This window comes from Schistosoma haematobium, chromosome 1 (assembly GCF_000699445.3).
Source record: "Schistosoma haematobium chromosome 1, whole genome shotgun sequence".
NCBI lineage: Eukaryota > Metazoa > Platyhelminthes > Trematoda > Strigeidida > Schistosomatidae > Schistosoma > Schistosoma haematobium.
In genome coordinates, this window is record NC_067196.1 from 19,113,139 (window position 1) to 19,139,378 (window position 26,240).

Consider the following 26,240-nt stretch of genomic DNA (forward strand, 5'->3'; position numbering starts at 1 on the left):
GTTTTGGACAATTTATCTCGTTCTACTTAATTAACTATGTTTTATTTGTTTCGCTTGTTGTTTTAAAAAAATTATATTATTATGTCGGCTCCTAACAGTTTGTCGATCCAGTTCTTAATGTGAACTTTTAGTAAAGGTAATGATGACACTGTATCATTGGTTCAAATGCGATAGTTTAGAAGGAATATTCAGTTTATGATTACAACAGTAGTTGTAATAGCCTTCATGGTACTTATAAATTACACAAGTTGATTTACAATAGTCTAAAATTTATAAGCTTAGAATATGATACCTAGTGTGGGTCCTACCAGGGAAGTCTCTGATTTGTAATATGCTATTCTACTACGAGCACTTCTAGCTGTAAGTGTGAAACATCATTTGTCGAGCGTAAATTATTTTTAGTCAGTGATACTTTCTTTTAAAGGTAAATTGTATTTGTCAAAATCTTGGGGATTGGAACCACATGGTTTTAATCTTTTGAACGAAAGACTAGTTTCAACTAAATCAGCAAAAGTTATTATCATCAGAAATATCAGAGACAGTGTTGTCTGAAACTGGATTCTACTGGAGAATTGTCTAACTATGTTAAGATATCTACTGTATCATGTTGGATAAGTGTGAACAATTTCATGTGAAGAGTAAATTTTGATTCGAGTGATTTATTGGAAAGGATTGTATCAGATTATCTATAAAATACAAGGAGTATTCGTACAAAAAATATTGTCATTATATTGTCAGTTTTTCCTATGATACTCAAAGTAAAGATAAACAAGAAACGGTTTTCTGTATTATTTACGTGATTTATTACGTTTTCTAGATTTGTTCTCTGATTTGATCTTACGTTTATCTGAAAATAGTAGAAATAAAATGTATAAAGGAAGGGGTTTTCTTCATAATTCATACTTTAAAATAAATGCTATATTTATATTCCACGGAAAGTGGGTTGTTTAATAGTCAACCTGGCAATTGATTAGTATTCTAGATTTCATAAACACGAAACATAATACTCTTAAATGCGTTTAGGAAGAAATGCATTTTGCGGATCAGGTAAGCTGCTTTAAGATAGCGAATAAACTGATAGATGAGTCATGTAGCCCGAAGAAACAATTTATCCTTTAATCACTCGTTAACATGAGTTGCCAAACAGAATAAAAGATCATTCTTAAAGATTTCCCAAGTCAAGTTTTTAGATCTCTGTTTTTTATCTTGGTAAACTTAAATGATTTTATAAACATCTGGAAATAAGCTTAAGATCCCGTTTATTTCATGCAAATATACAGAGTACCATTTCAGTAGTCCAAGATAAAGTTCTTTTATAGTCTCAAACTTTAACCATTGTGCTAAATTTGCAAAACACTATGACAGTGTTCCTTACTTAGTCAATAAATATTAATTTATAACGTTTTTCCTTTATTTTGTTGAAACTTTTATTTTTCTGAAGATATCCTTCTTAATGAACAGTCGATTTTAGAATACAAACAGTGAAAATGATTCTGCATCAGGCTTGAAGCTCATATGTTCTATTCACGGTGGAGGTGTGCATGGACACTGTTGCGGAATGCCATAATAGGACGAAACGGTTGTTTAATATTTCTTGGTGTTTGATGGTTGCCTATTTTGGGTTGGTTCGTGATCTTGATAACGTTCAACAAAGTCCATAAATCCATGAAGTGAAAGCCAAAAATATTATTTGTACGAGTAAACTCTACTATTGTAATATCTTCACGGTTACAACATTTGATTTGTAACGGTCACTCTCTAGAAAACAAGTTTATTGTACATGGAATTTAGTGTATCCACACTTTGTTAGGTTAAAATAATCTTCTTGAATAATTAAAGAAATAATTAACTAAACTGAAGATTAGAGATTCAGATGTGCAGAAAAGATAATGAGTCTCTTTATGTTTATGTATACTGAATTTTTACTGATAAAACAAGAATTAAGGTTTAATTACTGTCTAACAAATCTTGACAAAATTATGTTTAACCTTAAATCAAGTAATAGCACACATTAAGTGAGTTTGATTGAAGGTAGTATATGCCTTTTGCAGTATTTATATGATATTTGTTGAGTATTATTTGTATGAAACAAAGTCACTTTGACTAATTATTACACAGAAAAGAGTTTCAGATCTAAGGTTTGTGAAAACGTCTGAAAACTCATCAGTATGTTAGCCACTTAGACTAGTAAAGAAAAAGAACATTGAGAGGGAGACAATAATGTAGACTGATGTACTATTACGTAGTTGGAATGAGGATACATAAAAACTTAAATCGTAATTCAAGAGTTATGTTCCATTTTAAGACTTATGTATTCAGGAACTAAGTATAATATCATTATCTAACGTCAGTATAGTATTAGCTCATCTTGAGAATAAATGGATGAAAACAGGACGCTTGGTTAGCGATTTTAGAAATATAAAGTTGTAAATAAGTGCAGATAAAATCACTAAACTCACATTTGAATCCAGTTTCTGGTGGTGCAATAAGACAACTGGGTATCCTGTGAGCGCACGCTGGACATTTACGGTATTTTACTGTCTGAACTTCACTTGGAGTCAGCCATTCACCTGCCAATGTTAACTCATTACATTTTGGACACTCCATAACACGCTTGCAACATAGACCTATAATTATTATCAACGCCACGTCAAAAAGTGGATGATAGGAATAATAGATATATAATCCCGTTATGAGTCAAACTATATGCAAATCTGTATTAGTATCTAGCTCATCTAAAATTTCCCTATGGTGCTTGAAATGATATTTGGAGCTTGGTACTTTGAAATGTAGATAAATTATCTGTGATGATCTTTTTTTTAATTCGACTTCACTGTATGTGGTAAGGTACTGTCTAGGTTTAACATAGCAATAAACTTGTTTTTCAGGTATTTCCAGAATGGATCTTTCCCAGAATAGGTGTCACCACAGAATTATTAGTCTCAATGACTTTTGGAATGTATTCTGCGTAACCTCTTATTTTTGCGTAAATGCATGTGCCCGACCAATTCCAGAATACTGCTGTTTTCTTCTGAGTTTTGTTCACATAAATGATAAACTTAAGTTGGAAAAATTCCAGCGACGATTTGCAATTTAAATTCTTGAGAATGATTGTATCTGAGACTGCGAATCCAGATGCACTGAGTTTGAGTTCAGCCCCTTATGGAAGGAAAGACTGGAACTAAATCAAATCTTTTCTTCAAAATACTAAATGAACTATCTTTTAGACTACTGATACAATCCAACCTACAGAAACACCTAGTTACAGCATTTGTAACTCTTCATCGAAAGTGGAACTGTTTTATTTCAAGCACTATCTCAATATGAATTACTTTACAAGTAAATTCTCAAGACTGTGAGATAGTTCACTGCAATCTATTCGTGAAATAAAATCTCTACCATCACCTACTCGTAACACTGATTGTTACCTTTCCTTCAAAACTGCTTTAAAAATACACCTGTATCTCTGTTCTGTCCCACTAGTGAGATTACAGGGATATTATTAGAAAGGAGGTTTGTGGAGATTGTAGTGGTTTAACAGTTGAATCCATGAGTTGATTAAAGCTTCACCACTATGGAAAACCTGGAAGCACCGGACGTCCGTTTTGTCCCAGTATGGGAATCTTCACCAGTGCGTATCCATTCACTGAAGACAATGGTAGATAGTGGCGCAATTTCGTGGATTGGTTGAAGTTAGACATTAACACCGTTGAATGCCGGCTCACTGCTCTGGTCGTTAAGCGTTCGCTCGCAAGAACGATGGTGCAAGTTTCGAGTCCCGAGTACAGGATCGTGGATGCGCACTTCTGAGGAGTCCCATACTACGACGAAACGGCCGTCCAGTGCTTCCAGGTTTTTAATGGTGGTCTATCTTAAATCGACTCATGGATTCAACTACTGAATAATAATAATAAATTCTTGACCATTTTTATCACTGAGCATATTTATCATACTTCATTTCTTGCAGATATTTTGTACTTACACTATTCTTGATCGATTTAATCAATTTAAATAATATCTATATAAATTAGGAAGAAATAAAACAACTTAATGCGTGTGTAATGGCTGATCTGCCAAAGTGGTTTTTGTTATTTTCATTTTCTCTAATTACCGATCATTATAATAACTCAATATTATCACTGGAATTACCCTCTCGATACATTAATCTTACCTCGACACTATGTCACACTTCCTCTACCAAGAGTAACTGGTTTCCAATCTCAACCTCATATTATAATAATTCTTGTGATATATTTTCTCTCAAAACAATCAATGAGCAACATCTTTTCAAACAATTTAACCTTATATCTTGATACTTTATATGTGATATTACTTTCTGTATCAACCTGATTATGCCTGTTAATTAACAAGCATTGTATAGTAATTATTTTTTTAGAATATTTTTTAAACAACTAATTTATGCAGTAAATGTTTTTGTAACTTAACATTTTTGGCGGTAAAAATTTCTACAAATAATCTTCATAGTTGATAGCGTAACCATTTTGAAAAAACTTTTTTTCTAAATTACCATGGATCAGTGAATTCAATTAATTTTCATTTTTACACACGCAAGTGTAAACATTAATACAAGACTATTCAATAGAAATCTTCATGACTAGTTTTTCAAAGAATACTGTTTACTTTTAATGGGGATTAGTGAAAGTGTTAAATAGTTTCAATGGGTCTATAAGTTATTTCGTTATTAAAATGTTTTTTTTCTCTTGTCCACAAAACCTCACGATATGGTTATTAGGTAAACTATTTTCGATAAAGACTAACAAAACATCGCCGTTTTTCTGTCATTATTGAAAAATAATAAGATGAGAAACTCCTAGCATAGGGTCTTCCTGATATATTTGGCATTAATTTTCACTGAGATGAAACATAATTATTAGAAACCCGATACGTGCTTGTAACTGTGCTTAGATAAGTGACTGACGTAGCTAGCACTAGGAATATTACACAAAAGTAGGCATATCTTGTTCGATTGATCTACAAATCCCTGTGATGTGATTTGCTATGGAAGATTATAGAGAAAAAAAGATGGAGAAATGGTGCGATGTGTGCTACTACTGTTGACAGATATAAGTGGTATGTGTCATCAATCAAAAGTGAAATACCTGGCAGCAGAAGGTTTAGAAGATCAAATAAAAGAGAACGAGAATAAAAATTGATTGGTGTGGAATCAAAAGAACAGTCAAGTTTGAGACAATTGATTGACATTTTGCAAATGAAGTATTTATTGTATGGTTCTCAGATTTTACTAAGATGTTCAGTAATTTTGTGTTCAAATAGATTCGATTGTTATCACTTGTGTTCTCGTTCAGTACAATAGTATCGTAAAAGACACAATAATTAACTTTGAACGCATAATCTATGGTGTAGCTGTCTGTATATATTTAATTGTTGATGACCTTTTCATTAAAAACTAAGTTTATTGATTTTTGTCGGTAAATAATCTACCTAATTATTTAGCTAAATTGAAAATTGACTTTTCTTAAAACGATAAATATCTTCACGCTGATCAAAACATAATACTCACCTTTATAAGCTAATAATATGGAATCGAATTCCTTCAATATGGGCAACATAAGATTCCAGAGATTTTCCTCTGAAACAGGCCATTTATGCCACTTAGGCTTCTGTTTATGTTTCTGATGCTTATCATTATTATCTTTCAATGATTTACTGGCATCAAACGTTGTAGTTTCATCTAAAGTGTTCTTTTCACTGTTTTCCTCATCTATATTAGCTGCTGTATCATCATTTTGAGTTCTAATTTCAATGTCATCTGAATTTGTGGTTGCTACTGGTAGAGCACGAAATTCAAACTTGATTAAACTGTCTTCATTAGCTGATTTTACGAGTAGAAATCTGAGTATTATCCGATTTAAACTGTTAAACATTTGCACTCCTGTCTTCCAATGTGCTGTATATCGAAACTTTAAAGAAAGGAATATAAATCAAAGTTTAGCATTGATTATTGCTGTGAAAACTTTGTTATTATAGAGGTGCCACTAAAAAGACAACTTATACAGGCTATATGTCATCCCTGACACAGCCAACAAATTCACTATCTGTCCAGTTACGAGTATCGCTTATCTCGACCGTTGAAATGACAGAACCCCGTGTGATTGGGCTAATAATCTTACAAACCATTGAATTCACAAGGCCACAACTAAGTAGTTCGTGTATTATCGCTGGGACCAATGTTAAGGGAATTGCACAATGAGTAAGTGATACAATAGAATAGTGGAGTTGGACCTGTCTGGCATCACTAGTGCACACAAATGACTATTTGCTACATAGTATGAGACTTATAGTTAGGTGCTTCCTGGTATTCAGCAATTACCCAGCTGATAAAAACTACAAATTGATCGTGTCTACTATTAGCGGATTATAAATTGGATTGAAGCATGTTCTATGCAAGATTGTATTTGGGCAGGCTGATTGGCTATTTCATTTAGCGCTAGTGGAGAAGAATGTAGAATCTTCTCATGCGAAGACTGTAAATATACTAACGTTCTTTTCACATTGCGATTCTTACTTCCACTTACCCTTGTTATTTGGAATATAATTTCGTTCCCGCTAAACCGTGTTCTGATTTGGGGACTTGTCGAGTGAAGTAGTGTCCAAGAATACTAAGCAATAAGAGTAGCTGGGTCGCAATGAGAGAAATTATAATATCTACAAAATCCTCTTACTGGACGCGATAATATATCAGATCTTTCTGAATAATTTAATTTCAGCCAACGGAAAACTAATCAATGACGTTTTATTGCCTAGTCTTGGAAAATATTTTATCATGACAGTTTATTAAATAAGTGTGCATTACAGCTATTAATTAAGAAGTGTACAAAGTACTTGTTAATAAAATAGTCTAATGAGTTAGAGAAAACGCTAATTAACTAAAGTGAAGGACAAACATTTAAGTATAAAGCAAATAAAATATGACAACTAACCCTTTAGTACCAATATATCGATCAAGCTATAACGAGATTTCGAGATTAGAATACCGATTAAGTTGCAGTTTACAGGGAAGACTGTGATTTCCTTTCCCTATCTTATCACATCAAAAGAAAGGCGAAATAATGTTAAGAAGAAGACAAGAGAGCTTACTTTGAATAGTTCGGGCCAATTCAACCGTACTGTAGCCTTATCAAATAGTTCTTGAGGTAGACCATAAGAAAATCTATACACAAATATGATTGGTCTTGGTCCGGTTTGACAAGCTGTTTTCCAAAGTTCATTACTCATTTCATCTGTTGGGCTGCAAAAAGATGAAGGGATAAGGCAGGGAAAGCACAAAGCAGGTAATCGTTCTGGACACAGTAATGATTGAATCTGGTTATTAGTTGGAGACTGACGCGTATCAGAATTCGCACTATCCTCTGTATCTGGTTGGCTATCCGGTGATTGAGATCGACTCTCTGTGTTACATATAATTCCACATGATAAAGCTATTTCTCTGGGAGATGGAAACTGCGTAAAAATATAAAATAAAAACGAAGTGAAAAATATACGTAGATTAACATTGTCTAGCCGATTAGGATAGGCTTCATACATTCAAGAAGTACATTGACAGACCTGTTGTACTTTAGTGAAAAATTAAAATTATGACTTAACAGTTGACACTTGAGAAAAACTAGTTTCTTCATTTCAGGACCTTTGATATTTCAAGAAGGTATGGACATATTGTTGAGATTATTTTTGAAACTTATTAAAGCTAAGTAATCTGTCTTTAAATAACAATTCGAATGAAATATCTTGGGTTATTGCCAGTTGTAGCTTACCGCTATTGTACAACAGAAGAATTGTAACGCATTTCGGAATTATAATGAACTAAAGATCTCCATGAAATCACCAACATTCTTAGTAATGGCGCATACAATATTGGAGCGTCCTTTTGTGAAAATCTTGACTCATCTAAAGGAATACTTAAGCTACACAAAAAGACCCAATGTAGTGAACAAGAACACCAGTGGGGACAGTCGAATGTATTTAACACAAACTTACAGGACTTGTGCATAAAATTTAGCAATCATAAAGTAAATGCTTAATTTGCAAAATGTCCATCAATTGTCCCAAATTGACTCAGACTTCATTGTTCTTGCATTTTCATACAAATCGCATCCTGTTTCCATTCTTTACTGTTCGATCCTCTTGTCTCTCAGCTGCCAGACCTTATGTTCACGACTAACTTCATATACTACTTATGTCAATATAAGTAGCACACACCACACTAATACTTTTGTAAAACTGGAATGTCTTCAAATAAAATCAGTAACAGTAGTACGTGTCATATTAATTAACCTCAGAATCGAAAAGAAAGGTGAGCAGCTGAAGCAATTCATATCATACTAAATCTCTCTTCCCTCAATTGTGGGGGGGGGGTTGATAGTTCATCCAATCTAAACCATATATCCCAACAACCAATAGAGTTCAAGAGTGTTGGGTGTGAGGCAGTTACGCACCGAAGACAATGGGAGGTGGTCGCGCAACATTGTGGATTTGCTGAAGTTATACATTAACGCTGTTTGATGCCAAATCAGTGGTCTACAGGTTAAGCGTTCTCACGAGACCGAAGGTTCTGTGTTCGGGACTGTTGTGGGAGATCGTGGATGAGCACTATCGAGGAATCCCATGCTAGAACAAGAGGGTAGTTCAGTGCTTCCAGATTTTCAATTGTGGTCTAACATTGAACGGTTCATGATTTCAATGAAATTCAACAATTCAACACACAGACAATGAACTTGTTATTGTATGCGAAAATCATCAATACTTAACCTGTCATTATCACTGACGATCTGAACAAGGTTGAACTTCCAGCGTTAACTAACAGGAAATTATTCTTTGTATTTTTACAGTGTAATTATTAGAGATTTGGGATATTGTATTGTTACATAGCTCTATTTGAAAGCTTTCGTTTGATCCAGAAACTACTACTTATTTCTCTTAGTGTTCCAGGTTTTCCATTGATTAACAATTACAAATATTCCAACCTTTGTTGAGAATCTAAGAGGACGTTTCGTTCAATCCAGCGATAATTTTCGCGGGCAAACATTTTTATGGTTTTGATAATTTGACTTTCTTAAATGCCAACCAAACAAGTAAGCTATCCATGCGGAACCAATGAACAAATGTGAAAATATCCTCATTATTCCAATGACACCAATCATCATACCAAATAACGTGGGTAAATCACTCATTATTTTTTATAAAGTTAGATAACCAGTTTTCGCTCACTCGCTTTCGTTTGAATTAACTTAGTTGGCTTTCCGTAGTAGTTGAATTCTTAAAACTATACCATGGGAACGATGCATCAAACAAGATAATTTTTCAAAATATATCTTCTGTAAACTCTTGACCAACCATAATGGAATTTCCCGATGGTGGTATGTATACAGAAACCTGTTTGAATAGTAAACGGTTAACTCCTAAATTATTGGTTGGTGTGTGTAGTGGATAATTATTTTCTGTGTTGGCGTAGTATCACGTAATGTTTTATTCAGTTGGATAATTATATTGTGGCTAAAGAAAATTTATGGATGTATTTCAATTAAATTCACTCAATCAAACCTAGGCATTTTACAGTAAAATCTGTCGTGACATTTAATTCGCAGCTATATTTGTTTTAAATTTAGGTAGAAAGTTGGCACAATTTTGTTGGCTATATTTTTATCAACAAACTGAACTGATTTCTTAGTAGCTGTCTCCTCCCATCCTCAAAAAGGACAAAATCACCTAATAAGCAAAAGGAATTTAGGCAATATTTGACGCGGCTAGACACAAACTGTAGAGAGGTATATAAATGACAAATATTCACTTTATAAATGATTGTATGGTTTTAGTGTTTTTTGTTGTTGACAGAATGTAATGGATTTTCATTAGTATTAGGAGTGTTTATAAAGTTATAGTCCGATATCAATTTACATACCGCTGAATCGCTGCATCCACTTCCCAGTAATTTCTTACCTAATTAATACTTTGGCTTCAACTCTGATGTTCAGACCGAAAAACACAATTTTTCGCCCATTTTCGAAAGTCTGTATGCCTTTACTTGTTAACTTCGGATATCACTCACTATTATTCCAGCATTCTTTCATTTTTTCTACATCTTTTTCTGTACATTTAGTTGCTACATCCACTCCTCGATAATTTCTTACCTAATTTATACCTTGGTTACAACCCTGTTGATTTTTTAATAACTGGAATTATTCTAAGATACCATTTACATACCGGTAAATTGAGTACATTTTAGCTGTATTTATAGTTAAACTTTTATCCACTCTTAATTACATACACATATCATATTATCTTGAAGCATCATATCTAAAGAAGTATGACTTCCATTTTAATTACCTTCGTTAAGGTCAAGCAAAAATAGCATCTGAATTAATCAATCATTACCAATCTTATTAGCATTGATAAACTGGATGTTTTTTCAAACACAGGAATTTAAACTAGATACCAATATATCTGTTTGTAAACAAATGAGTTAAGTTCTATGCAGCAAATAATACACTCATAAACGCATGAAATAGACAGGTGAAATTGTTTTGTTCTCTTTTTGAAACTTCTAATTATTAAACATCAGAAATTTTCTCGTCATTTTATACTTTATTTACAAGTTTCACATTCCTACTGGTTATTCTACAATATTTTTGTCGGTTTTTGATACTACTCATTAGTATTTTTTGTAAGTCAACTAATAAGTTTTATTCTGTGTATATTATAATTTTTAAAAAACAAAGAATATGGATGCACTTTGAATTTGCATATTGAATATGTGATAAGACTAGAAACTAAGTATATGTGATAAGTAAATAAATGATGAAAAATGTTATCAATATTGTTGTATATTTATGTCGGTACCAAATAAAAACTGATACGAATGTTAATTATAAACTTTCAAAAAAATGTCGTTATTAGAAGAATTTTTTTGAAAAAAATATATATTGAATATTTCACATTCATTATCTAAGAATTTTGAAACTGTTGACATAGATGCTAAATATAGGGGAATAAATTGTTATAATAAATAATTCTATTTGTTGAAATCAGGAGTCACTTGAAGTTAGACCATCATGGAGAACCTGGATGTACTGGACGGCCATTTCGTTCTAGTATGTAACTCCTCTTCACGATCTCGCCCCTCGCTAGATTCGAACACGGGACCTATCAGTCTCGCGCACGAGCGCTTAACCATTAGACCACTGAACCAACATCCAGTGCTTCCAGGTTTTCCATCATGGTCTAGTTTTAATTGACTCATGATTTCAACTACTGAAATTTCTAAAATCTCCCTTCTGATAATTCTATTTGTGTTAGAATAATAATAATAATAATAATGTATAAATAAGTTATTATAATAAATGTTTACTTACATATTTAAATTTCCAAGTTGATGAATTCAATCCATTTAATGATACATTATTGTCTAAATTAAAATCAAAATTTATAAATAAATTTGGTTCAGGTACTGGATAAGCAAGTTCTAACCATCTCCATATAATTTCAACATAGGATTTACCGGTTTCAATATTATTTTTAATAATATAAAGATTACTATATTCCACTAATGCAATCCATAAGTAGGCGCTTATAATACCAGTACCACGTTTTAATTCATTACAACTATAGATTAATTGATTCATTGCATCATGTTTTGTAATCGTATAAAAATGTTTTAGTAAATCTTTGATAAATGTTTTAGGTAAATAAATAGTTTCATTGGAATTTTTATGTTTTATATAATCCATTATACAATATAAATAAGGATTTAATAAATATTTAAATGATTCAATAAATAAATCAGGATTAATTAATACATAGAATTTTGGATATGGTTTAATTAGGGATTTCATTTGATCATTATAAGATTGCCCTTCATTACTATGATTATTATTATGATTATTGTTAATGGAATATGAGTCTAATATTATAATTTTACCTGTATTATTTAAATAAATAAGTAATTGTTTTAAATTTAATACATTTAAATTAAATTTATTTTGTAATAAATGACAAAAATAAGATTTCAGTAGTATAGTTGTATTCATTTCATTATTATTATTATAATCATGTTTAATATCATTTAAATATAATTCAATATCTGACCATATATGTGGTAATGGTGTTAAACAATATGGTATATAAGTTGGAGTTTTAATCGCTAAATCAAATGATATAAAACATAATTGATTGAAATTAAAAATTGTTTTATCATTGATATCATTGAATGAAAATGATTGAATAATTGGATAAATAAATGTATATAAATTATTATAAATATAATTTAATTGTTCATAATATAGTAACATGGATTTCGATATTTGTAATGATGATTCAATCTGTGTAATTTGTTCTTTTAACCAATATTTTTTAAATTTTATATAATTAATTGTTTGTTTATATAAATAATTCATTTTATTATTTAATTCTATTGTGGATTGTATAAGATCACACTTAGTAACAATCAAGATTAATTTAAGATAATTTAAACGATATAATAGAAGATCTAACCATATAGCAACAGACTGATAAAAATAATTATTTGATTTCTTTAATTTTATATTATCATCTATTAAGATTGTAGAATTTAATTTTGTTATATCCACTACAATAATATAAATGGTTGATAATGATGTAAAATAGGATATTAATGGTATATAATTTAGATAACCAGAACAATCCCATATTGTGATTGTTGTTGGTCGATTAGTTTGTGTTTGTGAATTCATGTGATTATTATCATTATTATTATTATTTTCTTTTGAATTTGTATATAATTTTGATGTTAATTCAATGGCATCATAATGTATAGTATATGATTCGATACTATAAGTGGTTTCTTCTATACTTTCTGTCATATGAATTTGTTTATCTACTATACTCATAGCTAAACTAGATTTACCACAATTTATATCACCTAATAACATTATTTTAATACCATAATATGATTGTAATTCAGTTCTTGATTCTATAAAATATTGAATGATTGCATCGATGCCACATTCAATAATATTATATGGTGGCCATATAATTGGATTATCATTTAAATCAAGTTTAATAATTTCTGATGGTTTTATCTTTTTTAATTGAGCCATATTTGCAATCATTTTAAGTAACCTAGCAGGAAACATTCGTAATTTGTTTTTACTTAAATCTAACTGTTTCGTTATTTTAACTAAACCATCAGATATTGTATTAATTTGATTATGTGAAAGATCAATCAGTTGTATTGGTTCTTTAGAAATCCTAGAATTTAATCTTAATGTAGGCAAATTTGATATATTGTTGTGATCAACTTTTAATGTTTGTAAACATGGTAGACTGAATATGACAGTAGGTAAAAAAGACAAACCATTGTATGATAAATCAATCACTTTTAGATGGTTTAAGTACTTTAAACGTGTACCAGATATCGGTTGTGTAATATAGTTATGTGAAAGATATACATATTCAATTTTTTTCAATGAAAAGAAATCATCATGTAAACTGGCAATTTTATTAAAATCAGCTCTTAACACTTGTAGTTGTGTAAGACCATTTAAACCTTTTAAACTTGTTATCCCATTGTTTTGAATATATAGTCTTCGTAATCCAATCATATAATTAGATATTTCATAGGGAAATTGATCTTCAAGTTTATTATGATCTAAGTATATTTCATTGATAGTTTGAATCCAACATAAATCTTGTTTTACTGTATTCTCATTATGTTTCTGTTTTTTATACCATAAATAGACTGATTTAATTTCATGGAAAATATTCATTTCAATTTGATTATAACTAAGATTTAATGAGAATAAACGTGTAGAAAATCGTAATAACAAATCTGATGGGATTCCATTCAATTTTAAATAGGATAAATCAATTTGTTGTAAAATTGGTGCTATTTGCTTAATTAATGTAATCAATTCATTATTCCATTGAATTAATTTCAAACCTATGCATTCTTCATAATCTGATATAGTAATTAATGTCCATTGAAGAAATTTATTCTTTTCTAAATGTATTAATATATTTTCATACCATTTATAAATTGTATTAGGATATTTCACTGGTAAATAATGTTTATTACCATTAGATCGTATAAATAAAATCGATGAGAAATCATTATTCTGATTTAGATCAATATTAGTAAATAGTTCATTTGATGAATTATTTGTGGGTAGCAACTGAATCATTTTTTTTTTAAATATGAGAACGAGAAAAAAATCGGTTAATCGAATATTTTTTTCTTTTTTTTTGGTTTATTTTGTGTGTTAATTTTATTTGTTTGTTTTGACAACGATAAATTAATAAATAAATAAATTTATTAAACAATAAAAATAAAATCTCAATTTTTAATTTGTTAGTTGTTAGAAGATAAATAATCGATTTTAGTGCAATTCATTATTAAAATTTGATTGGCCCATAAAAACAAGAACAGATATTTATATATTCTTATATAGGGAGTGGTATATAGCATTGATCATTATTTGATAAAAAATCTCCACAAAACCTCATGTGATAATAATCATCTGCTGACTAGTAACTGACTTCAAGAGGTATTTCCTGGAGTTTAAGTAAGAAGCCGTTACCAATAGAGTTCAACCAGATCTGTTGTGAGATATCAACTCACTGAAGACAATTTTGTACAGTGGGGCAATTTCGTGGATTGGTTAAAGTTAGACATAAACACCGTTGGGAACCGGCCAGCTCAGTGGTCTAATGGTTGAGCGCTCGTGCGCGAGACCGATATGTCCTAGGTTCGAATCTCGCGGGGGACGGGATCGTGGATGCTTACTGGTGAGGAGTCACATACTAGGACGAAATGGCTGTCCAGTATTTCCAGGTTTTCCATGATGATCTAGCTTCAATTGACTCCTGATTTCAACTGTTGAAAAATATATCAGTTGAAAGTAGTAGTTAATTGTAGACACATGACTTATTTAAGACTTTTAAATATGTGTCACTTTCTTTTGTTAAAGTACTAATTCCATGAGGAAATATGAACACGAATAACCAAGATGACGTAATAGTAAGATTATGGTACTGGATTACGTAATACGAATAATAACAATAGATTAAGTGAATATAATAAGATGATTAAAATGTTTTGTTAGAACAGTCCAAGGTCACTAAAGGTCACATAGTGCAAAAATAAATAAGGTTATATGATGAGTATTTATGAATAAATTAATGAAAATGTAAGACATAAGTAAAAGGGAATGCAGTAACAATAATAATAATAATAATAATAATAATAATAATAATAATTAAGGTCAAGGTAACGATAACGATAAGACGTACTTCTTTTGTGCGAATAGTTCTGGTTGTGTTTATATTTATCTTGTGATTTTAAGCTCTAAGTACTTCAAATCGTAATATTTCACTTGGAAACCATCGAAATTTCATTGTAAACTATAGATAACTTTATAGATAACTTTTTATGCATTTTTAAATGTCATAATCGTATTGTACGCGATTTTTTTATATTTAAAGATAATTTCATCACGAACTGATATTAACTGAAAAAAGTCACAGAAAACCAGAAAATACAGGACTGTTGTTTTGTCATCTCAGGCATCGTTGATGGCCTACAAGTCTCACAGTAAGCAAGATAAAAATACAACACTGAGTTGATACATAAGAGTTAACATTTTCAGCTCCAATCATTTGATAAAACAAAGTGATTGTTATTATTCTTGTCATAGTTGAACTTCACTAGTCAAAAATTTACATCAGAAGACCAATAATCCATGTCGAATTTAGGCTCCTGTTAGCACAGCGTTATTTTTAGTCGTATGTATCATGGAGATAAGTTCAGTTCAAAACATTTTTATTCACCAGGAGATAAAACAGAAAAACTGATGAAAGATCCTCAGTTTTTAAATGGACTTAGGATGATTTAATTCAGTATTCACTAACTATGGGAGTTTAAAGCTTTTCTAGTTACTATCTGTTAGAACGATCACATAACTAATACAAGTCAAGTAAATCCCTTGTTGATAGGAATAATATCAGTCTTGAATGCCTACTTGACTTCAATTCAAGAGAAAATTTCGGAAAATTTTAGCTTTACACTGGTATATGGTCATATATTTTCATCTCCATATAATTTGATAATGTGTTGTAGTAAAACATTTTTTATAATTGTGACTGATGTACGGATCACCGTATAACTCCCTGGTTGTCACTAATCAACAACTAAGGAATAAATGAAATTTGCTCAAGCGTCGTGAATCCCATTTACGAAATCTATATCAGGTCTTCAATTATCGAAATAATGATTAGGAAAGGTCAATATTTCTTTCATAGTCTAACATTAAAGACCTGTGGGTATTTAATGGAACTCAATGATTATTACCCTGACTATATGGTGATATAAGGATTTTCAAAACTTGACTGTATTTCTAGACTGATTCTATCCTCCACTGTCGACTTGTTTATTTTCAGTTTCGAAAATCTTTGCTACTGATGAAAGAATTTTGACGTTTTTCTGAAGCGTTTAGTGGCTTCAGATACAGAAAATATTTCACCATGCGTTCTCACTCGGAGTATGAAATACTAAAATGTCTTCATCCAGAACCAAAAAAATGAGGAATTTCGATTCAACAGCACAATAACTGCCAAAAGTTGACATTTACTGCAAAACTAGGTAATATGGTGGGTGGCAGCTGATGACCACTAGCGTCTATGGAGTAGAAACATTTGAGATTTACGCTGGTCCACAGTAATTTTCAAAGTAGTATGTTTATTTTCGGTGCGATGCTTAAGCTTTAACATCCTTTTCAGATCACCAGCAAACAGCAAAACTAATGAGCATCGTGAACATTCAAATTTTCCTGCGAAACATGGTATATAGGAAAGACCAGTTAGTGTTAGCCTTAAACGGATAAAACTGAAGTGGTGTGCAATTAATATAAACTGATGATTTCTTTGTACTTAGTTGCGTGCTTACTATGAATTCCAAATATAATACGTTCGTTTATGCTCACCTAGTTCTACTTAGCTTAAATTGCACTGTTTCGGGAATTTCTAGTTAATACAATAATTCGAATTTTGACGCTTTCGAAGAACACATGGAAAGATTTGAAATCTGGAGTATGACCAAGGAAGATGTTAAGGAAGGTAAAACTGTGTCTCCTTTCCTCACATTCCTCGGAAGGGATGTCTACAGCTTACTGAGAACGTTGACATTACAAAATGAGCCTGTTTCAGTACATTTCACAGCGCTCAAGGAGCTACCACTAAATAATGCAAAGTGTACTAGTTTTGGATGCTATGAAAGACCGAAATCCTATCAAATGATTAGTCAAAATAATCAACAGGTTAGATAATTTATCTTTGAATTGCAGAAACAAGCTTCTAAGTGTGATTTCGGTAATCAAATTCATGTCCAGCTGCTTGATCGATTGATTGCAGGGATTAACATACCAAATCTGCAAAGAGAGCTAATGCAACTGCCAAAGTGTTCCTTTCAAGGTGCTATAACTGCGTGTATTAATAATGAGACAGTGCATGAAACTGACTTCCAGGACATAAAGAATTCCACTACATTACTTAGTGATCCCATTTCAGTGCGTACTCAAGTTCATATACGTGAGCGTTGAATTAACGATAATCTGGATAAGCATTTATTAAGGATTTGGAAGCCGGTCACAGAGTTGAACATGAGTATTGTAAACATTTAACCTATGGTAAATTCCACCTACGTAATTAAAGTGTCTTTTGTCATGCTAAATGCTATAGGTGTGGTGAAATCGGACACATCAATTTGGTTCGTAAAACTACTATTCATTTCTCCGCAAGTAATACTAAACTTTTTTATTCCAATCCTACTAACTTAGGTGATTTTAGTGAACATATACTATCCTTATTTATCACTTTGAGTTATTTGCTTCATGTTCAGAAACGATTATATCCATCCGGTGGTGTTTTTCGCGATTTTGTTGTTGACACTGACAGTATAAAATCCACCGACTCAGTAGGGATGTTGAAGTCAATAAATTTCTGTGCTATAATTAAACACAGTAACGTTTCTATTTTGAGTATTACTGGTCATAGAATTCCTAATCTTGATTGTTATATTTTGCTGATTCGAGATGATAAGTCTTCAATTATAAATTATGAGTACCTCATCATCGATTTTCGATCGTTTATCTTGGATCTAGAAAAGTTAAGAATGTTTCATGGACAATTTTCCTTGCTGACCACTTAAGATGGTTCCAATGAAATGCTTGATAACTTGTTACCTAGAGAATCGAAGTGAGAAGATTTGAGCACAAGTTCAAAGCCCTCTCATATTGATACACAAGCAATAAATGTCAAAATCTTGAAAACAAATATCAGTTCTATTGCTGCTGCAGAATTAAAAGACATGGAGAGGAGAGGAGATGGTTTTTCAGTGCAGGATTGGGACACTGTACTCAAAAGCGACAAGAATGAAATCGCCTAAACAAAATACTGCTAGTCCAGGTATGGAACGTTTACAGTCTGCCGAAGTTATGTGCTAACGAGGAGCTGACTTCTGACAGTCTACCAAGGTCTGCTAAAAACGGTTGGTAAATCTATGGTTCATACGCAAGCCAGTCACGACAACAGACTATGTTATAAGGAACCAGGTGAGCCTGTTCCAATTTACATTGTTAATTCTAATACTAATGAATACATTCTAGACCACACATAGTCCATACCAAACACACAGCCGGATAGATATGTGATGAACCTGTAGTGACCTACTTTTATCAAGGGACCGCGATTGGTTTAGTGGTAACAATTATTATTATAACCAATTTTACCAGTGATTGTTTTACTGTGTTTGTTTGTTCAACTGCACTAAAGACATCCATTATCCTTCCGTTGACTGTGACCTTGTACGCCCTTACGTTCGCCCTCTGATTCCACCTGTATTTCTTTGACACGATCTCGGTATTTTTTCGATACCACAAGATCGCCAAAGAATATATCTCGTTACAACCTGCAACCGCCTTCTGATCTCTGGTACCCAACCTCCTTGTAGTGGTGTTCATAGTCAGACGCGACTCGACGCCACATTAGAACTGGTGAACCTAAAACTACGAACACTTGGCAATCGAGACCAAACCTTCCACAGAAGCCAATTATTGTGAGTCTATCGATTATCTATCCACGCCTGTCGCATGTTTTCATATTAATATTTTTCAATATATAATATACAGGCAATAACTTGACATGACGCATAACGATAAGAGTAGCATTAATGTGTTAAACTCCGACATACGGGCTATACATTTTCGACCTGTATCTTTTATTCCCCACGACCCGGAAGTTTGGTTTAACCGCGATGGAGTATCAATTCAAGACCTGTCATATTACGAGTCAGAGGCAAAAATACGCCTACGCTCTTGAATCTACTTGAGGATCATATAGTAGCGGTCCGTGAGATAGTCCTCAACTCCAACGTGCCCAACGTTTACGATCGTCTCAAGGAGGCGAACCTCAGATATTTCCTCCCTTCGAGGGAGGAACGATTGAGGTTGTTATACGCACGTCATCCCCTGGGTGATGCTAAACCGAGCCACCACCTCACGCGCCTGTAATCTTTTGCAGGACCTACGGCAGCCGATTATGAAATTGTTAAGGAACTGTGGCTCGAATCCTTACCAGAACATATCCAACCAACAGTCACGGCACTGCTCGAGGACGCACCACTGAACCAGGTGGCGCTCACAGCGGACAAAATATTGGCAATGACTAGCAACAGAGACAACTACATAGTTGCCTCAACGGTACGTTCGAACGTAGATATGGACGCTAGTCACTTCCAGACTCAAGGTGATAGGGATGGTTGTATTCATACACGTCTGAGCTTTCGAGACGGTTGCAACATACCCAAACCCTACGTCCCTCGAGCCAGATCACGCTCTCGAAAAGTCGTAACCACTCTCCCAACGAGGGCATCTTCCGAGCCACGCCGGAAGATGGCTTTGGAGGCAGGTGGAGTTTGCTGCTGGTTTCACCGCTCTTTCGGGTCCGGTGCCCGCCATTGTTGAACCCCGTGCTCATATATGGCGGGAAATTCAAAGGCCGGCGAGTAAAAGCGGCCGTTCTCGCTGGCCCTTCACTCCAGGTTGGCCGTTTATTTTATGTGCAGGATAATCGCACAAACGCTAGGTACCTAGTAGATACTGGTGCCCAAGTTTCTGTTATACCTCTCGGTAACAGCAAATCAAGCTACGACGCCTTGACCACGCGCTGCAAATGGCTCAACCATTCCTACATATGGTAAACGACAACTCATGGTCAACCTGAGCAACCGACGACGGTGTCTGTGGACGTTCATCATTGCCGATGTTCCCACAGCCATAATAGGTATTGATTACCTACGGCACTATGAATTGCTGGTCGATTCACGTAGGCTGCAGCTAATCGATACTTCGTCGAACAACAAATTCATGGGCTTCAAAGCTCACACAAACGCGTACCGAATTTCAGGCGCCTTTTATTCGCGTGATGATATATTACACACTTTATTCGAGAAATCCCCCAAATTAACTAAACCACTCGGGGAGATTTCATCGGTGTCCAATCGTGTGGTACACCACATAGTCACCTGCTGACCCCCAGACACAGCAAGACCACGCCGGCTGGCACCGGACAAATTAGCTTTCGCTAAACGTGAATTTGACAATTTACTAGCTACTGGTATTATTCGTCCTTCTCACAGTCCTTGGGCCTCACCTCTTTATATGGTGCGCAAAAAGGGTGGGGTTATCTGGAGACCATGTGGCGACTACCGAGCATTTAACGTAGTTACACGCTTCGATAGCTATCCCATCCCCCACATACACGGTATCACGGCATCGCTCAAGGGATTGACTATTTCTTCTAAGATCGATCTGGCACGAGCATGTCATCAGATTCCAGTCACTCTTGAAGGTATTGAGAAAACCGCTATCACGACTCCTTTTGGTCTGTTTGAGCTCCTACGAATGCCATTTGGATTACGGAATGCTGCTCAAACTTTCCAAAGGTTTATTGATAGCATAGTACGAGACTTAGATTTCGTTCACGTCTATATTGATGACCTGCTAATCGCATCATCAAACGTAGATGAACATCATCAACATCTTACACCATTATTCCAACGTCTTTCGGATAATGGGATAGTAGTCAACCCGGACAAGTGAGAATTGGGCAAACCAGAAATAATGTTTTTGGGCCACATCATCAAGCAAGACGGTATTTTACCTTGTGAGGACAAAGTACATGCAATAAGAGAGTACAGCGTGCCGTCCACACTCAAGGAACTGAAGGCATTTCTCGGTTTGATTAACTTCTATCGACGTTTTGACTCACACGCGGCAGAACGGTTACGATCAATAAATGACTTACTTCGCGGTAACCCACGCATATTGGAATTGAAAGATACTGCGTGTACTGCATTTTCATAGATCGAAACGCATCTGGCTCGAGTTACACTCCTTGGTCATGCCGATCCATCAGCCACGCTTAGTGTAGCTGTTGATGCATCGGATTTCGCTATGGGAGCCGTTATGCAGCAGAACATTTCTGGAAGTTGGCAACCTCTCGAATTTTTCTTACGGCGCCTCACTTCCACGGAGACGAGATATAGCGCCCTTGGTCGAGAAATTCTAGCAGCCTACTATGCCATCAAAGATTTCCGGCATTCAGTAGAGAGTCGTGATTTCATCTTATTCACCGACCATAAGCCTTTAACGTATGCTCTGCATACCAAGTCTGACCACTACTCACCACGAGAATGCAGACATTTGGATTAGATCTCTCAGTTCATGACAGACCTTCGTCGCGTTAAAGGCGAGTCGGACTATGTTGCCGATGTTTTGTCACTTATCCAAGTGAATGCAGTTACTTCACCGGTGCTCGATCTTCCTTCTATGGCTGCCGCGCAAGCAAACGATTCCTTTTGTGCATTCCTTCAGTGCCGTGAAGTACTCCTAGTTACTACCTCAGGTAATAGTTTATGTGATACCTCTACCGGTCTTCTCCGACCCATCGTACCCTCTGCTTACCGTCGTCTCCTCTTCGGTGCCCTGCATGGATTGTCTCATCCAGGTATCGCAGCTACATTACGCCTCATTGCTGCACGATGCGTCTGGCCGTCCATGAATAAAGATGTCCGTATGTGGGTAAAGCAATACTTTCAATGTCAACGATCAAAAGTGCACAAACACGTAGCTGCCCCCATCGGCATGTTCACTACGCCTGATGCCCGCTTTGATTACGTCCATATAGACATTGTGGGACCACTGCCACCATCGCACGAGTATGATCACATGCTCACGTGCATCGATCGTTTCACAAGGTGGCCCGAAGCTATACCCACGACGTCTATTAGGGCGGAGACTGTTTCTCACAGCTTCGTAGAACGATGGATAGCGCTGTACGGTTGTCCCTCGACTGTCACGACTGACCGAGGATAACAATTCGAGTCCGCATTATTCTCCTCACTTACCCGGCTGCTTGGTACGGAACGCATACGCACTATCACCTACCACCCAGCATCAAATGGTTTAGTTTAATTGTTTCGTCGCCAACTTAAAAGTGCTCTTCGACCACACGAAAACAACAATTGGTACGAGAGTTATCTACCTGTTCACCTGTTTTCATACGTATAGATTTGGTACGCAAACCTTTGTAACAGCCTCAGGAAGGACCTTTTCACTCTGCAGACGTAGGACGGAACCACATTGAGTCAAGGAATCAGAAGCGATCATAACAACCAATTGCGTGGTCAACAATATGCCAGACGGATTCGAAACCAGAGCATCGACTGAGCGCGTTGACAAGAGCGTGGGTGATCAGGCCAGCTTTCGACAAAATTGACTGAAGTCGACGGTACCAAACGGGCGATAGTCAGAGGCGTGGGTTCAGGATACAAAAAAATCAAAAAAAAGAGAAGAGGTGTAGCATGCATGAAGTATAGTAATAGAGCCCAATACCGTGTCCGTTGTTGACAGTTTGGAAAGTCGCGAAAGCTTACGGGTAAGCGTGCTCGGCAACCGGAACGTGAGACGGTAGTGTTGTTCGTACGTCGTGAGTCTGCAATCTCATCCAAAGTCACGGGCAGTGTGGTCTGCTGACCTGGACGTGAGACTGAAGTCTAATCCGTAGACGGTGCAGATGACCCGTGCTGTTGACCGGGACGTGGGAATGAGTTATCTGATGTATCTAGCGTGGGACCTGAAGTAGACTTAAGGATCCCGCTAGTAGGTTTGATGGTTCTAGCATTGAGTCCCAACTTATCAGGTAGGGCACTGTCATCAACGTTTGCTGGTTTGAGACGATCAATGCTGACGATATCGACATTGCCATGTCGATCAACCTTGAAGGTCTCTTTGTGACAAGAAATCACGTGTTAAGGTCCTTCCTAAGGCTGTTGCAAAGGTTTGCGTACGAATCTACACGTATGAAAACATGTGAACAGGTAGATAACTCTCGAGGGAGAGCGACCTGTCGATGTTGTATAGGAGTTGACACCGGAGACAGTGTTCGCATGAATTCAGACAGTCGTTGGGCGTAAGCCGATTTACCGAAATCGTTACTGCTTCGTGATGTGAAAAATTCCTCAGGCAGACGCAATTTCGTGCCGTGTAAAAGTTCAGCGGTGAAACATTGAATATCTACCTTTAAGCTCGTTCTGATGCCTAAGAGGATGAGCGGTGAGGTTTCGTACCAATTGTTGTTTTCGTGTGCTCAAAGAGCACATTTAGGTTGGCGATGAAACCGTTCAACTAAACCATTTGATGCTGGGTGGTAGGCGGTAGTGCGTATGCGTCCCATACTAAGCAGCCAGGTCAGAGAGGAGAATAGTTAATTGGGGAAATTTCTGGGATAAAGCGTGGAATATATCGTCAAGCGGATGAAAGACGCCTAAGATTCCGTAAGCGTATATTGGAGTCTATTGTATTAATGCAAAACTTATCGTTATCCTCCACATCAGTTGTTGCCCGGATTTTATATATTGAAAAATATCAATACGAAAATGTGCAGCAACAGTGGACTCACAGTATTAGTCTACTTTAGGAGATTTTCTAGAGGTTGAGTTGTGTTCCCAGATTCGTCTCTCCAGTTGTAGTGTAGCGTCGAGTCGCAGTTGATTATGATTACCACTACAGGAAGACTACGTGCCAGTTAACCGATAAGACCCCTGTAGGCCAAATATCAGAAGGCAGTTGATGGCTGTAGTCGAGATGTATTTGTTGGAGATCTAGTGATATCGGAATAATACCGAGATCGTGCCAGAGGAGTACAAGTCGAACTACTGAGCAGATGTAAGTTCGTGCAAGGTCACAATCAATGGAATGAAGAATGTCTTTAGTACAGATAAACACACAAGTACAGTAAAACAATCACCGATACAATTGGTCATAATAATAATTGTTTCCATTAAACCAATCGCGTTCTCTTGATAAAATTAGGTCACTACAGTGAGTAAGCAGTCTATTACTTCTGTAAAATTAACATTGAGTTTGCTTGTGTGGTTTTTCATCGTGGACATTAACAGTCAAATTTATTTGTATTTTGTGACGCATTCAAACTATTTTTTGGACTCAAACAGACCTGATGGAGCTTAAAATACTGATGTCACTGAGCCATAGCGAGGTCATCCGGGATTTGGGTCACGGAATATCGAACAGATCCTTGGTTCCTGTCAAAGTCAACGACAACCGACGTGCATCAGTTAATCGTGCACCATGAACTGGCCCATTCGGTGGTGATCACGATTTCGATTGCACCTACCTTTACTGATACATTTCTGTAATGACGTCCTTCGTATTGTACGGTCATCAAAGCATTCATAGAACATTGATACGACGCATGGGTAATCCACGCTAGATGCCTACTTTGTGGAGGGACTTCGACGTTAGCTGTTGGTTACACAATTCCCGTATAACTCGAGTAGGCCTCCTACCATTCGACATAGATTATGAACGTTGGCGGTTTACACTGAGTTTAGTTTCCAAAAGAGTGATGTTAAATTAGTCGAACCACTTGGTTTCTACGCTCGACCTTCAGGGAAGAGAAAATGCCAGTGGCAAAAAATGATAAAGACTGGCCACCAGCAAGTTCGTTGACGCAAGATGTATGTCGCGATGTAGGGTGCATCAAAGTACGTCCATTGTAGTGCGATTCAGCGTAACTGCATTTTTAATAACGTTTTTACAAATCCATATATTCTGCCAATTAACCAATGGTATGTAAATAAAACTCTTGAGCACTTCTGCCTAAATATAATAAGGAATCACATGTTACTAAACAGTTGCTTTTCTCTCAATTGTGTTCTTTTCATCACCCTTACATTTGTTTCTATTCCTCTAAACAGAGTCTATTTCAGAGGCTGTTGTGGAGATAGGCCTGACAACCATATTTTTGTTTTTGCCATCATGAACTCTACTGGTAAACTCATAGATATAGATAGTCCACTGACCAACCCCTTGAACTCTTCACAACCAGAAGATAATTCTTTAAACTCGATCAACGCTATTTCAGAGTTAAGATTATCAACGTACGGTGTAAATAATCCCAGAATCTGGTTTGCACAAGTCGACGCATTATTTATGGCACGAGGCATACGATCACAGGCAACAAAGTATGCATATGTAGTTGGCGCACTCCCCATAGAGATTGCTGCTGAAGTAGGAGACTTGATTGACCATGTACCAGAATCAGAACCTTATGATAAAATAAAGACAGCCGTAATCCAACGCACCTCGGTTTCAGACGAGAGAGGACTGCATCAGTTGCTAACGTCTTGCGAATTGGGGGACAAGAGACCCTCGCAATTACTCCGGCATATGAAACATTTAGCAGGGTCATATAAGGTAGACGACGCATTACTTAAACAGATATGGCTTCAACGTTTACCACAGAACGTCACCCAAATTCCCAGCGTATCAGGAACTTCCGTCAATCTCGACGATCTAGCTGATATGGCAGACAAGATGATGGAGATTTATCCCGACAGTCGGTGTTTGAATGCACTACAAACCTCCAGTAGAGACACGATGAACCCCCTCTGGACATTTAGCAGCAAATAGCACACTTAACTCAGCAAGTAGCATCGTCGCAGGCGACCATTGCCACGATCCACTCTCGTCCTGCCAGATCGATCTCGAGAAAGCGATCAAGGTCATCCAAACGGGCAGCTGACATTTGTTGGTATCACTCAACTTATGGAGAGAAAGCACGTCGTTGCACTAAACCGTGCAACTTTACGACAAACA

The 26,240-nt window shown here is 35.4% G+C and overlaps 1 protein-coding gene across 1 annotated transcript; it reads right to left on the minus strand.

The window, feature by feature from the left end:
- Positions 1-788: 788 nt before the first annotated feature.
- Positions 789-14,192, minus strand: MS3_00010071 (uncharacterized protein; the record flags this gene model as incomplete). The annotated part of the gene is made up of 5 exons (XM_051218405.1): positions 789-847; positions 2,460-2,627; positions 5,543-5,942; positions 7,120-7,482; positions 11,388-14,192. The coding sequence occupies 5 exons, from the start codon at positions 14,190-14,192 to the stop codon at positions 789-791; spliced, it is 3,795 nt and encodes a 1,264-aa protein (XP_051073331.1).
- Between the last annotated feature and the right edge of the window lie 12,048 nt (positions 14,193-26,240).